At 34.8% G+C, this 15,873-nt stretch overlaps 1 protein-coding gene and 1 long non-coding RNA gene across 2 annotated transcripts in view; both read left to right on the top strand.

Annotated features, from left to right (window-relative positions):
• Positions 1-482: 482 nt before the first annotated feature.
• Positions 483-15,873, top strand: part of LOC136805065 (uncharacterized) — a 30,009-nt gene continuing 14,618 nt past the window's right edge. Inside the window, exons 1-3 of the mRNA XM_067061620.1 lie at positions 483-719; positions 903-1,032; positions 1,381-1,462. Coding sequence (XP_066917721.1) covers positions 562-719; positions 903-1,032; positions 1,381-1,462 — 370 coding nt within the window. The 5' untranslated portion in view covers positions 483-561. The remainder of the gene's footprint in view (positions 720-902; positions 1,033-1,380; positions 1,463-15,873) is intronic.
• On the top strand, positions 3,210-4,846 carry LOC136805066 (uncharacterized). Its single transcript, XR_010846329.1, has 4 exons — positions 3,210-3,262; positions 3,403-3,528; positions 3,850-4,006; positions 4,779-4,846. It is a non-coding gene; the product is annotated as an uncharacterized lncRNA (long non-coding RNA).

Genomic DNA, 15,873 nt, shown 5'->3' with positions numbered 1-15,873 from the left:
TGATCTAAGACCCTTTCCTATATAGACAATAGAAAAAGGTGTAGAAAAGGATTGGATCTAGTTTAGGTAACAATAAAGTGGCACGCGCTTGACTGCGCGACTACAGTCGAAAAGGTGTACTGTCCACTAAAGCGGATTAATTTTGGGGTCTCCCAAATATTTACCTATTTAGCATTTTTCCAGGCGGCCAGCTTGGTTCGTCTCTCGAATTACTTCCATTTGAATGTTGAGCGAATTTGAAAAAAAAAGCTATTCTGAAACAAAGCAGCGGGGTATCCTGGAAAATTGGGACCTTTGTAGTCTGCGTAGTGGAATCGACGGTAACGTGCCAAATAAGGATTCTTTAATCTATATTTCAAATCTCAAGGGAATACCTGCATTGCTAACACAAAGAAAATCAAAGTGTACAAATCATTAAAACACACGCGTCAACATAATTCCCTTGGGATCTATTGAAACGTTAACAAAAATGTGTCTAAAAACATTTTTCAATCACATACGAATTGTAGCAAATCAAGAAAGTGGTTTGAGAGTAGTTGAGTTTATTTTAGTTGAAAAAAAATGTCTACGACAATCAAGGATAGTAGAGAACGTTCAGACTCATTGAAGATGCTGCAAAACTATGGTAAAAGTACCAACACTGTTACAAACGTTGTAAATGGAGTTAAATTTGTTGGTAAAATCAAACTGATACAACAAGCAGAGAGCCCAAAGGAGAAGTAAATTTGTTTATTTTTAATTATTTTTTTTAATAAACAGCAACCTCTGGTTCTTTTGACACAGAGACTTAAAAAAATTCTTATTTTGAGTATTAGGAAGTATTAAGACACCTCTTGAAGACTGTGTTTTAAAAAAAGGGGTACACAAAATATATGTTAATTTTTCTTACGGTTCTTCTCCAGGACATCTCAAACAGACAACAAAATCAATATGGCGGACGAATTGAGCTATATACAACAAATGAAAGAATCTGTAGTGCAGCGAGCGCATGTTTTCAAAGAAGCAGAACAAGAATATAACAAGGAACAACAGGTAAATGCGAAATTGTCGAATCTTCAAGATATTCTTTACCTCATATTTTGACAAAGAAGAACAAAGAATAGAATTTTTCAAAATTTGTTCTCGTTCAACGCGTGGAAGAGGAATAAATTCTCTCTAAGGCTCTAAGATATTATTTCTTTTGTTTCAAAACGATGTGGATGAGATACGTTTAATGATGCGCTTTAGGTGTGGTTGACACATATTTCTACAAGATCAAATCAACTAAATTTTGATCGAAGATAAGTAAAAACCAAAAAGGGTTTGAGCTTCTGTTATTTTTAATTGGGATTGTTTTGAAAAACTTGCACTGTTTACAGATGCAGTTTATCTTTCTTTCAGAGTGAACTAAGGGTGGCATCCACGAAGCTTCAAAAACAAATTATGAAAGATGAAAAAATTAGATTGAAGTCTAAACGTGAAGGTATGTATCGAACTGGTTGAAAAATTTGACTGATTCACAAAACATTTCTTGGATATTTGACAATCACATAAACAGTTTGTAATCTGGATAAGGTTTTGGTTAATTGCTCCCCAGATCCCAAATTTCAGTTCCTGTCTTTACTCCAACCAAATAGGGAAAATTATCCGGAATATTGTACGCTTTCTTCCCTTGCGCTGGTCAAACCACCAAGCTTCTGTATCTGTAGTCTTTCGGCTAAATACGATCATGGAACAGATATTTGAGACAAAGAAAATTTCCCTGCGAAATTTTAAACACAACAAATGATTTTAAGTGCGTTAAACTACAGTTGGAAAGTAGAGTCTTGAGACTTAAGACTTAAGGATCGCAGGATTTAAAAGATTTAAAAGCTCAAATTTGCTCGAATAAGGATTGGAAACACCACCGAACTGTTCGAAAATCGAGTTATTTAATGAAAGAAAGTGGAAGTGCTCAAATAGTAATTCTCGCCCGAACTTTAAATTCTGAAAAACGTGAAAATAGACTAAAATTAATACATTTCGACCATGATTGTAGATTATTGACGTATTTATTTCTCATAGCTCTCGATCAAATGAACCCAGATTACATTGCCAAGGAACGTCAGATGTACGAGAAAGTCGAACAAGCATTTCTCCAGCATCAAAACAAAAGAGGAATCCCACCTGTCAATCATCACATGACCAATAAGAACCAATCAGATCGACACCTAATTACTGATTGCCAATCAGAGAGCGTAATTAAACAACACGTGATCGAAGATGACCAATCAGATGACTCAGGTCTATCAGGAGATACCGATTCATTATGTAGTTTTGTTGGTGAGAAACCCTTCTTATTATTTTGTTATCTTTCGATTCAGATCGACTGTATCGGTAAAAGGAAATAAATACATTTGCAGGAAAAGGAATACTCGTCAAAAACACCCATAATAGACCTTATCATAAATTATGTCATGAGCAACGCTTACCTTGCTTTTAAAATATTATGGTAATCCCCAGAAGAGTTTATAATAAGTTGAAGACTCGGGGGGATTTAATTACCTAAGCAATGGTTTCAAAACGAGGTAGTCGTTACACTCAAAACAATCAATGTAAAGACCTATAAGGCAATGATCCAGAAACAAGAAAAGATCGCTGTCATTGTTTCGCTTGTTAAAAATTTATGTGTTCTACATTGAGTTAAAAGTCCGAAGGGCTAGAGTAGAATCTAACCTTTCTCAGGCAAGAAAAACTGAGGCAACTATCATCCCATCCAGAACGTGCCTAGAATGCGTCGCAATCATGACGACGAATTGTATCTAGTGGTTCTTTCGTTTTTGAGGACCTATTTTTTCTAGCGATAGATTTTACTTTCAATCCGGTGTTTGTGTAAAAATCACGCGCGGGCGTTCTGGATGGGAAATTAAGTGGCTCATTTCCCATTCAGGAGTCTCGAGTTTATCCCTTCGGGCTTGGAAGTCAATGGTGTTCTACATCCGTGAATAATTTTATCACTTATGCTTCTCTTTTAGACAAGGAACGAGATCTCATTGAACAAACAGAAGAGATGTTTCAAAAGTTCGAAGCACTCCACAAACAGAGCACCGCTTCTTATCTTCTAAAATGAAAACGAGTTGTATCAGTAGAAGCTCATCAACCAGCTAGCAAAGCGGATTCTACCAGGAATTCACTTATAAGTGAAAACAGTAATTTTGTAAAGGACTCGCTTCTTGTCCGCCTGCAAATCGCCGAGAGGAACGCCGTGAATCAAAGGAAAATTATTTTTCATGGAAAATAGAAGGTTTGAATTTTTTTTCCATGGAGACATGTTTCTACCCATATTAGTTTTTTTTTTTTGTATCGAAAAATGTTTGTGTATTTCCCAGAACGAAATATGCACCTCCATAATTGAATTTTCACCAAAATTTTCTGCTTTTTCAGGTCGTCTTGACGACGCGCTAGACGCAGAGGAAGACTATCATGCTTTTTCATTGGAAGTCTCGAAATTGAAAAGAAAATTCTTCAACTGGAGAAAGAATCAAGCAATGGAAACGAGACAGCAACAAGGTACTGTATATTTTATAGATACAAGTTACTCACGCTTATTCGAGCTTCTATTATTCAAATATTTCTTTAATTCAAACTTGTTTTTAGTCCCCGTCAATGAAAAACCCTGTTAAGATATTCTCTATAATTTGAATCTCTCTAAAATTCGCTTAAATAAATTTACCGCTCGATTTTGAATCAGTGAAAGCCAACTATTACTTTACTCAGATTTAGCCTGAAGAAAAATTTACTGATTAAGTGTATTTTCAGATCAGTAAATATTTCAAAACACAATATTTAAAAAAAATCCGCAAACTCTCTTTACACTTCATATTTTCCAAGACGTGGTAGCAAAACGGAAACAATATCAACAACTGTCACGCGTGAATGTAAACTTGGTTATCAAATCAAGAAGTCTGGGAACGAGTTTGTTGATAAATCATGTTATAATGATGACGGTGATTGCGTGCCTGAAGGAATCATCAACCACCGGAGACAGGTACCAATTTGTAACTATATATTTCAGCTTTGACTTATCTCTGCCTTAAGCTCTTGTCCTTTTTACTAATATATCCATGTGGGATCCCTGTCTCAATTCTGTTACATGTTTTCCCAGGAGAGACACTTACAAAAAATTGGGTACGAGGACGTGTCGCTGGTCAGGGTCCCTTTTTAGGCTCTGAAGATATTCTGACAGGGTTCCAAGTTTACTAACTTTCAAGATGTGTATATGACAGGGTCGACTTTTGAGAATTTTTTACAATTTTCAGGGCAGCATTAAAAATTGCTTTCCATTTCTCGTTTTCTTTTAGTCTTTTGGCCACATTTCAGGGTGAAAATCGATTTATCTTTATGACAGGTCCCCAAATTCACCAGATATGTATTTGAAAGTTTCTATTTTTCAAATTCCAGCGGCACGTCCCCGTCAGCTGTCAAGGTCAGTGCCCCCGGGCATGTTTTCTTTAAAGGAACGTCCAAAATTTATTTAAAACAGCCCTCGGATGTTATCAATTTTTTTGAGTTTTAAGCGTAAAAATGTTCTCAAAATCTTCTTATTTTCACCATTTTGTGAGTATTTTTTGCAAACAATTTATTCAGGAATTTGGTGTTTTAAAGTCTACAAAGCCTAAAGTGTTCTCAACATTTTGGCAATCAAAGCCTTATATAGTTTGTTCAAGTGCACACTCTTCACTTATCTAAGCTATGTTATACCCTTCCTCTGCCCCTGTTACACCCCTGCCTAAGTACTGAGCTTATATTTTACTTTCTAGGTATATCAATCTTCATGAGCTTTAAGATGGTTCGGTTTGGTCCAAAATAGTGTTTCGTCAAAAATAAAATGATACTGTAAAGTTTTATTGTTTTCAAAAGTTTTTTTATAGAATATTGTAATATTTTGTTTTAATATATTTTTAAATCAAAAAAGCAACCAGACAAATAATTAGTATTAAATATGATGGGAAAACTACATTTCGCATTTTTGTTATTTTACTTACCCTAATTAAAGCCCGGGGGCACTCGATTTCGAAAAACGACCGTACGTTCGGCCAAAAATTAGGTCTCTAAAATCGGACCCTTACAGTGCAGGAAAAATTGGCTGAAAATCGACCCTTATAGTACAAGTTTTCGCAAAGGGCAAAAATTTTTTGAAATTTCTCAAATTTTACCTCAAAATTTGGTATTTTCTCAAATTTTACACCTTACAGTGCACTTTTTCCCACTTGCTCACAAATTAACCCTTACAGTGCACTTTCCAAAGTCCAAAAAACCTACCCTTAAGGGCCGCACGTCCGATAGGTCACTTACCTGGAGTGCCCCCCCCCCCCCGGGTATCAAAGTCGCAAAAAATTATGAATTAGGTAAGAAGAAGCAAAGAAAGTGTCATTTTGGACACATTCCTAATAAATGAAACTTAAAATATTTTTAAAAGATTGCAATTTCTTACCTAGACATTCTTACGGAGACTAAACATTGAAATCTTATGTTCTCACATACGTTGTTCTAAGACTTATCTAATATTCCAATGGCAGATTGGCGGCCGCCTACGCTAAAGCTCTAAAGGAGTGTGCTAATTTCCCATCGGAGAGGAATGATAGTCGGCCTTTTGATGTGACACATCCCCAGGTGGGTCATACTACCCTTGCGTGTAATACTAAAAACATTTCGGTTGAACCTGCTAATCCCCGAAAACGAGGGCTGGACTACCAGACCTCCCGTTGCAAAATCTTTGACACAGTCTTGCAAAATTTTGTTATCTAAACCTTCTAAAACCTTTTAAAAGGGTGCAGTTCTCCTAGTTAGGAGGGCTACAGAAGGGAAAAATTTCAAAGGGTAATTTTCCTGGATCAAATCTCAGCTTTTTTAGTGGTGTAACCTTTTTTGTGATGCAACCGGTAAACAAAGCAAAAAGACAATATCTGGGTCAAAGACTCATACATACCCCCATGAAATATCAATTTGTCTATGAATTTAATATGTCCTGTTCTGCGTGTGGTCTAAATGAGTAAGTTTATACAGTATTGGAAAGTGCACAAACGTTATTACTAAAAATCCAATTATCTTTCATCCATCATCTTTTTAATACTTACTTTTTAATGAAATAGTATCATTGTTCCAACCACGCATCTCACGTGGCACTGTCTCAACTAATAGGATTCAAGTATATCCACAGCTATAAAATGACTTCATTGATGAAAATCAGGACCATTTCTCAATACAACAAGCACATTGTACCAACGGAACAACTTGGTAAGTAATCCATGTTTTTTAATTCATTTCATTCAGTTCTCTTACCTTAAGGGAAGAAATTTTTGTGGGACAAAATTTCGTGGAATTTTGACAAATTCACAAAATTAAATTCCGTGAAACACGAATATTCTTAGGATTTAAAAAATCACCTCTAAGATTGGTCACTTTTGAAAGAAAAAAAATTCCTTCAACTGCGAAATTAACTTCCGCGAAACTTTCGAATTTCGTCCGAAATTAAATTCCACAAATTTTTTTTCCCACGAAAATTTCGTCCCTAAGGTAGTGCAATTGTTGACACTTCTTTTGCATCGAAACACTAATGAACTATTGAGCAACGTCTCCTTACTGTAGCATGGTTAAACTCTCTCATTACCGGCAAAATATTGTTGGGGTGGATCTTTACACTGCTTTTTTATCAGGCATACTTGCACGTACAAATACGTGGACAACACTTCATACTTGCACGTACAAATACGTGGACAACACTTTATGACTTTGCGACTGACTGCCTGTCAACGAAGCTACTTTTTAAAGGACCCAGTCTCTTTGTCTTTTTCCGTTGTAAAATGACAATAGGAAAGCTTTGCCGGGAATGAGAATATCTAGCCATTATACAGTATTTTGCTTGAGCTATCCTTGGAAAAAATAGCTCAAATTACGTATCACGTGCAAAATTTTCCTTATCACGTATCACGAAAAAATCTTGGTCAGCTAGCACGTCAAATAAAGTTTTGAATCACGCCATCGTGAAAGAGAGAAAAAATTCAAATCTCGTTATCATGCAAACCGCTGCACTGGGCGTCGTTTGTATAAGTAGGAACTGGTACGTTCCGGGTCATTACTACTAGTTCCTACTTATACAAACGACGTGCACTGGGTTTCCTCATAAAAGTTTGATTTCCCAAAAGTACACTATAGTTTTCATAAGGATTAAGATTCCACTAACACTTCCAAAAAATAACCTTTTCTACAATACCTCTTTAGGTCTTTGAGCAATGAAGAAAGAGCCTTCGCAAAGAAAGGATGGGTTATCGTCCAAAATCATTCTCTTTCTGTCACTCTCCTTGACCTTGATATGTGTGATCATGGTGACTTACGTGTTAAACAACCACAGTAATGGAGCACCCGTGTAAGTATTTTTGAAACAACAATCTCCATCCTTTAATTAATAGCGTCGTTGTATTTCACGTCGTTGTATTTCGCAGCAGCTTTAAGCTTGCAACGGGCTCACTAAGTTCGCTGAACAGAAATATACAATACAATACATGTCTTTCCGAACCACTCTCCCGCGGTAATTTCTATTTCTTATAAGAAATCTTTATTTAATAATATCATCAAGATGAGGCTAGCATCATAGTGGGACGAATCCCAAGATGATACAAGTCATCTGGATGATGGCCGGTCATGCACATCAGGAGTTGTGATAACAGAGATTATAGGATTATTAGTATAGTGTTAAAAGGCCGAAATTAGTCGAAACAAACTGAATGTGAATTGTGTGCGATCTTGCGATTGGATGTCAAAGTTGTCGCTCCTATAATTTTAAACCTTTTTGCTATGAGGGTGGAATATGCAAAAATTTGCATATGTATAAGGTAACTAGAAGGAAGAGCCCCAAGACTGTGCAATTACATGGTTGAATTAAAAGAGAAAAAATCTGGTAGAATGTCTTTGGGGTGAAATAGACTAAAATTGCAGATTTTATGCAATGAGGACTGCTGTAGCAGAAGATCGTGATGTATAAAGTGAAATTAAAAATGAACAACAGATGAGATGGAGACACCCCCACCAGGGGGTGCCTGGAGACAGGTGCGGATCCTGGAGTAAGCTCTCCTTGCCACTCTAGAGTCACCCACCATCTCATCCTGGCAAATTTATTTCTGTAGTGCTGCAGCCACTACAGTGTGAACTGAGAAAAAAAAAAAAAAAAAAAAAAAAAAAAGGTTTGATTGATTGATTTGCTACTTGATTGATTGGCTACTTGATTGATTGGCTACTTGATTGATTGGCTATTTGATTGATTGGCTATTTGATTGATTGATTTGCTAATTGATTGACAGGTTGGATGACATGTATCAGAGATGTTGAATCATGATTTTATTAACTCAGATTTGTATATGATGATGATTATCATTGTTTTTTCGGATCAGGTAAGGTTTCCGTGAGCGCTGGTTGAATTCTTTATCAGTTTTCGAGCCAGATAAAGAATTCGCCCAAGGATGATTTTACTGACCATATTTATTGAAAAAAGGCACTTAAAACTGTTAAAGAATTCTCCCAAGACTGTTTAACAATTGACCCAAGACTGTTAAAGAATCTGCCTTTCTGATAAAGCATCTGCCCCAAACCTGATAAAGAATGTACTCCCCTCCAGATAAAGAATCTGCCCATCTGTTCAACGATCTGCCCTTCACCAGATTAAGAATTGACCCAAGACTGTTTAACAATTGACCCAATACTGTTTAACGATTCACCCAAGACTGTTTAACAATTGACCCAAGACTGTTTAACGATTCACCCGAAACTGTTTAATGATAAAACCAAGACTGTTTAACAATTGACCCAAGACTGTTTAAGAATTGACCCAAGACTGTTTAACAATTGACCCGAAACTGTTTAACGATTCACCCAAGACTGTTTAACAATTCACCCAAGACTGTTTAACAATTTACCCGAAACTGTTTAACAATTGACCCGAAACTGTTTAACAATTGACCCAAGACTGTTTAACGATTCACCCAAGACTGTTTAACAATTGACCCGAAACTGTTTAACAATTGACCCAAGACTGTTTAACGATTCACCCGAAACTGTTTAACGATTTACCCGAAACTGTTTAACAATTGACCCAAGACTGTTTAACGATTCACCCGAAACTGTTTAACGATTTACCCGAACCTGTTTAACAATTTACCCCCAAGGGTAATCGCGGCCACTTATTTTAGAGGCTAAATTTCACACGTTTTTAAGTGGAAAAAAGGAAAGATTTTTTATAGCTTTGGAAAGCTCAGGATTTCTAATTTCCAAAATTACTATACCTACATACAAAAAGTCTGAGACAAAACTCAATTATTCTCAGTCCAAAATCTTTTTAAACTTTTCAAAAAGTGAAATGCAAGGGCATCTTTCTATTTTTTCCAAGGGTGGCCGCGATTTTCCTACGAATTTTGCAACCATACATGTTGCCGTTCAATGACTTTTAAAACTTATAAATTGCTTGGTTTTTAAAAACAATTGAACTACCATTCGATTACTGATGTATTTTACTATACTCAGCCGAATTTTCTAACGAAATAAACAAAGAGTCTTGGAGAAATCCTGACGTTTGTACAAAAATCCAATGGAGGCAGTTATTTCACTTTTTTCCATTTTTTCAACATACCCCAAAGAAATCTTGCCTAACCGCCTCTAAATCTTCTTCTTTTAGAAAATCAAAACAGAATTGAAAAATCTTTACTCGTTATCCTGGGATTACGTTTTTAGTGACCCTTATTTTTTGACTGGTCAGCGGTTGATAAAAGGTTTGCGCGATGAACCATCAATTCCAAATTTTTCCTGTGAGGTCCTTTCAAGGTACAGTATATGGCCCGCCCAAAACGGAGACGGCCCCCAAAACGAAGGTTTTCATTAAAATGAAAATTCTGACTTGTAGATTTATCAGAATTAAACGATTTTTGTTTATTTTGAAAGAATGATGGTTATACTTAAAAATGAGCATGTTTTTGCTGGTTTGAGACGGATTCAAAATAACATATTTGCGTCTAAAGGAAATATTTTAACACCAAAATTAGATAAAAATTGCATATAACTCACTCTAGCTCCTTGGATATTGAAAATAAGTTATGAAAACGTGGTATAGGAAACTTTCTACATCTAATGACGTTCAGAAAATGCAAATACATCTGTGACTTTAGAGGCTGGGTAAAAGATATAGCATCTTGAAGGTCAACCAGGGGTATACTGTAAAAATTTTATCAGATAAATCTATGCCCAAAACCCTCTAAATCATATTTCAAAACTATGTTCAAAATTTTGTATTCATATCTTAAAGATATCTCGAGAAATCGCTAAAGTTTCAAACCTCCGTTTTGGGGGCCATTAGAAAAAAGCTACATATCTTTAAACGATTGAAAAATATTGTTGAAATTGAAAATTTTGAAAAAGAACTTCCAGGAAATAAAGTAGAGATGTAAAAGATTTTCATGCAGCAAAAATTTTTGTAAAATCTCTTTTCCTCTAGATTTGAGAGAAATTTCAAATTTGATCGCCGTTTTGGGGGACACATACTGTAAGGCCCATTCCTGCAAAGTTTCACGATTAAAACCCAACTAGATCATAAGTTATTAAAGCCTGGTGGAAAACACCCTCCCTCCCCCTTAGGGATACTACTCTCAAAAAAGCTTAGGGTAAATAGGGTTAAAGTTATGTATATACCTGTACAATAAGAATATAAATTCACAGATTGCTAAAGAAAGAAATCGAGAGAAAATAGGAATTTTGAAATAATAAACTAACTTATTGCTACACGGTGTTTCATGCTATGCAATCGTCAGGCAATTGGTTGCGGTTTTTTTTTGCAACCATATATACCTGTACATAAACAATAAAAAGATGAAAATGACTCGCTCAAAAATGAAAATATTATTTATAAACACATATTATTCCGAAGGAATTCAGCTTTGAAGGGGTTATTTAACAATTTTTATGGGGGGAACATGGATTTATCGGACTTTATCGTGCCAAAATTTCAAGTTTTATTTTACACACGCGCGAACAAGGAATGGTGTGAGTTGTTTCAAAGTATAATATTAAGAATAACACTCTCCCTTTGAAACGGCTCTTCACATTTTCAAAAAGCTCCAGAAGTGTGAAATAACTTGAATTCCAATTCCAATTATGGAATATAATTGGTTGGAATTAGAGACACTTAGTCACCTGCATGTCAAAGAAAAAGTTAAGCGGTTATTAATATGCTATGTAATTGCACCCCAATAAAAAAACTTCCCTTTCTTCCCTACCCAACTTATTTACACGTAAAACAATAGTAAACGATTTTACTAGTTACCAGGCTTAATGATTTGAGGATTCCCAGGATTCGAAAATTACTATTTATTTGCATGTAGTGGATTTTTGAACTAGTAATTGGGATCTTGTAATTTGTTCAAGTAGTATCACGGTAACATAATGGCAGCGAATGCAGTACATCGGGGATTCATGCAAAGATGGGGTGCCCTACTTTTTGGTCGTGATAAGGCAGCAATTATTCACTTTCTGCAAGCTAGAAGTTTGATTTCTGTGCGAAAAGATTGTCCAAATTGCCAAAATCCAATGCACATGGAAAGAGATGCAAGATGCACTGATGGTTACCGCTGGTAAGACTATTTAATTTTTTTGTGAAACAGTTTTTGTTTTTTTTTTTTTTTTATTTTATTGGTCTATTTTAGCCATTTCAGACCGTTTTAGCCCCTCTTCGGGGACTGTAACTTCTGATACAAGAAAGATATGAAAAATCTGACTGAGCAACAGATTTGAAATCAGAAAAGTTTAAATATTCTAAAAAGTATTACAGTACTTCATGATTTCTAAATCAGTAGAAAAAATCTTTTTTTTTCTTCTTCACTTTTCATCTCCATTTTTCAAATTTCAAAAAATTTTAAATCTGCTAAAATATTCTGCAAAAAATTATCTTTCCAACGGTGTATAACTTTTTAATATAGAATGAATGGGTGCTGAGATAATATCAAAAAAAATAAAGTGTCCACATAATTTTGAGACAGACTATACAAGGATTTTAAGATTTTGGATTAGAATCGGAAAATTTTATGGTACATTTTCAGGAGATGCAACCGACCATGTCGGAAAGCACTGCGAATCAGGGATGGTACAATCTTCTCAGACTGGAAAAGAAAATCGCTACCGGACCTTTTTTTAATTATATATTTGTGGTCGAAGAAGATAAGCTGCGTGAAAGTAGTCAATATTGTGCGAATCAACAAGGACCATGTAATTCAAATGTTTCAAAAGTTAAGAAGAGTGTGTCAAAATGATCTTCAAAGGCTTGGCCGATACGAGGTTTGTACCCGCCAAAGGATATATGGAAATTGTCCCAAGGAGGAATCGCGCTGTTTTGACTGGGGTGATCAATCGTGTCCTAAATGCCAACAGCATTATCCATAGCGACGAATGGAGGGCATACATCAATCTCCCACAATTCGTTCCAAATTGTATTGGCCATGACACGGTTAACCATACGTACCACTTTGTAGATCCTCAAACAGGGGCTCACACGCAGGTAAGCGATAATTACTACTCTTTAGAATTTGAAATTTGTCTTCAAATTTCTCATATATTTCTGAACGGATCAAAAGCTACAGACCAACAAGCTAGAGTTAAAATGGCAAAAATGGGCGAAACGGGCTATAACTTTACATAAATCAAGTTAAGATTATTTCGTTAGAAACCTATTTCTTATATTTTTAGAATATAGAGTCATATTGGAACCGCTTCAAATTGAAAATCAAGGCTATGAAAGGGATCAGGCGTGTTGATCTTCAAAGTTACATGGACGAGTTCATGTGGAGGTAACTAAAAATTTAATAGTTTTTAGAAATTATGTTTAAAGGTTTTGTTTTGTTATGTAAAGTTTTAATTTGCTAACTCAGCTTTTTTAAATTACAAGCTATTTTGTATTGAATAGACACAGATGTTTAGCAATTTTCGATCGAAAACCAAGAAAATTCAAAATATTTGTTTATCTCAGCGAAAAAAGACAATATGCCGACTCTGGTCTAATATGAAATATATGCCCAATCTGAGACAGAGCTACTTAAGCTAATACAAAGCCTTTATTTTATCCAAAAATAATTTAAACAAGACGACTAGAAGTCGAAAATTTCGCTTTAAATAAGACGAAGAAGAAAAGAACATTGAAATCCTTGGAAAAATACACACAATTAAATCTTGAAGAGGAATGCGGAAAATTAATAACATAAAAGGCAAGGCAAGGTAAAATTTTACGTCATTTCCGGTCGAAAATATCAAATATTTTGAACTTGAAAAGACAAGACTCGAGATTCCAAGCAATTCGTAGAAAAGTTTTCTTTCATTCTAGCCGAAAATCTGCCTTCGTTTTTGAATGAACAGGGAAATACAGGTTAGTACAGGGGCAAAAACGGGTAACTTGAGTTTGGATTTCATGAATCTAAAAATTATATTTCCAAGTATTCGTAATTCCAAAATTTCGATAGTACATAGCTCATAGAAAATAGCTAGCAATTTACAAATTTACAAGTATTGTGCAAATTTGGCTTTTTTTCACATCCGGTGGATTTCCGGCTTCCAAAATAATAAAAATTAGTTTTCAGTGTTTCGTTTACACAAATGTCACATTTCGAGTAATCAAACCATACAAAGTTTACATACCAAAACGTTTTTTTTTTCCAACAGGAACAAATCACCAGACATTTCGAAGATTGAGGTCAAGTCAGGATACGTACGTCGAAGAAGTCACAGTGGAATCATGAAAATCGCGATAAGAATTGTTATTTTTGTATTATCAATGGTCGGTTGGTGGCTGAGCGCGACAGTTGATTTACTATAGAAATGCTGAAAATCATAAAATTTAATGTTTCCAATGAGCAAATACAGCATATTGTGGAAATCGGATGAAACGATAATATGATACAATGACTTTAAGCGCATATTTTGCAGTATCGATGTTGGCGATTGTATCGAATGTTGGTGATTGTAATGAAAATTTTCGAAACCATTCGACTCTTTGTTAATAAAGACTGAAAATGACGACCATTTAGGATATTTTGAGATTCAATGAATTCAAGCTGCATTAGGATAAGCGATTACATCAATTGTAATAATTCCAAAATAGAAATATATATCCACTTATACCACTATTCAACGTTTCAATAATTATCCTTATAATATCAACCAAAATGCATACATATATAGATGAATCAATTCACTTGCAATGTACTTCCATATTTTTTCATTCCATATTTTTCCATATTGTCTATTTTTTAACTCTGTGACAGTCTTTTTGATTTTTGAGTAGGCAAATGAATAACAAAAAGAATACAAGAAAATAATAAAACAATTAACAAAAGCCTATTAAAAAATGGTAGAAATATTACTTTGTTCTGAATATAATAATTTTAAAAAATCTAATAATTTAATGAAAAACAGAAGAAAAATGATAAATATAAAAAATAGGAATAAATAATATAAAAAATAGGAATAAATAATACAATAAGTAAAATAATACATTAAATGCCATACCCATATGTATGTAAGTTTCCTGACGAGATAGTAATCAAAAATGAATTAATGAAAGGCATCTTTAAACTAATTGTCCTTTGTCTATAGATTTTTTCTACCATAGACCATCCATAAAAGACACTCACACATATTTGACCCATTTCTCAGACCCTCCCCAACTTCATCTGCAAATGTCAAATTCAACAGAGCCCTCCTTTTGGTTAATGCAGAAAAAAGCCTTCCTCCCCAGAAGAATAAATGTCTTTTAAAAATAGTCTTTAAACGTCAGAAAACTTACATAAGAATGGACGGGGTGGTGGGATGACCTTAATTGCATATTTCCAACAGAGTTAAGCTTCAATCCTTAATTACAAAGTTAATTTTATCCAGAATCAAACATGTACTGATATCATATTAACAGATTTTCGATAACATCATTGCTTTAAAGAGTATTCCTGGTTTACTCAGTCTATCACAAAAAATTTCCTTTGATCAATTCAAACTGTTCATAAAGAAGCACCTATGACAACATAAGCAAATGTATCTGAATCGTTGGCTAATTTTCTGATGATTAATTTTTAAGTTAGGTAGAATTTGCTATAGGAGAAAAGGGATACTATACCCTTTTTATTTGAGATAATTTTTTTTACTTCCTGCAATTTTGACCACTCAAAACTAATCATCAGAAAGTTGAGATCATCCACCACCCCAGTTTCCAACCCCCCCCCCCTTGTCCCGCCGGGAATCGCCTCTGACGGGTATTCTAAGCTAGCAAAGTCAGCGATAATTTGATTCCATCATGATCGGATAAGTTCACACATTTACGAATAACTTCAATACCATACTCGTGCACCAATTCCTTATGTGTCCAAATTTGATCAAGCATTTTCCCATCGATATGTGTTGGAAAGTTCGGAACTAAATCATAATCTTGGAGAATGTCAGCCAACAATTGATCATGCTCCATTTCAAAGCCGTCCATGTTGAAGTCTCCTAAAATGATATCAATTGTGTATCTTTCAATAAATTGAGCAAGATTGTAACAGAACACATCACGTTGAATTCTTGAACTTTTATAGAGAACCAAAACACAAAATTCCTTTTCAGTAAATTCAGCTTTTCTAAATTTTACAAGAGAAAAGCATGATGAATGATCATACTCATCAATGTCAATAAAAGAAGGAGAATGACAGACAGTAACACTGTTGAATTTATGCTGGTCAATATTATGACTAAGAATATAATAAGGAAGTTTTTCATGAATACTTTGTTTGTCTTCCTCAGAATGCTCATAACTCATCTGTGTCTCTGTCAGACATAACAAATCATTTTCATACAAAAATCTGT

Source organism: Clytia hemisphaerica, unplaced genomic scaffold, assembly GCF_902728285.1.
Source record: "Clytia hemisphaerica strain Z4C2 unplaced genomic scaffold, Clytia hemisphaerica genome assembly, whole genome shotgun sequence".
NCBI classification, from domain to species: domain Eukaryota; kingdom Metazoa; phylum Cnidaria; class Hydrozoa; order Leptothecata; family Clytiidae; genus Clytia; species Clytia hemisphaerica.
Note: the sequence above shows the minus strand (reverse complement) of the source record. Positions and strands in the feature narration are given on the sequence as shown.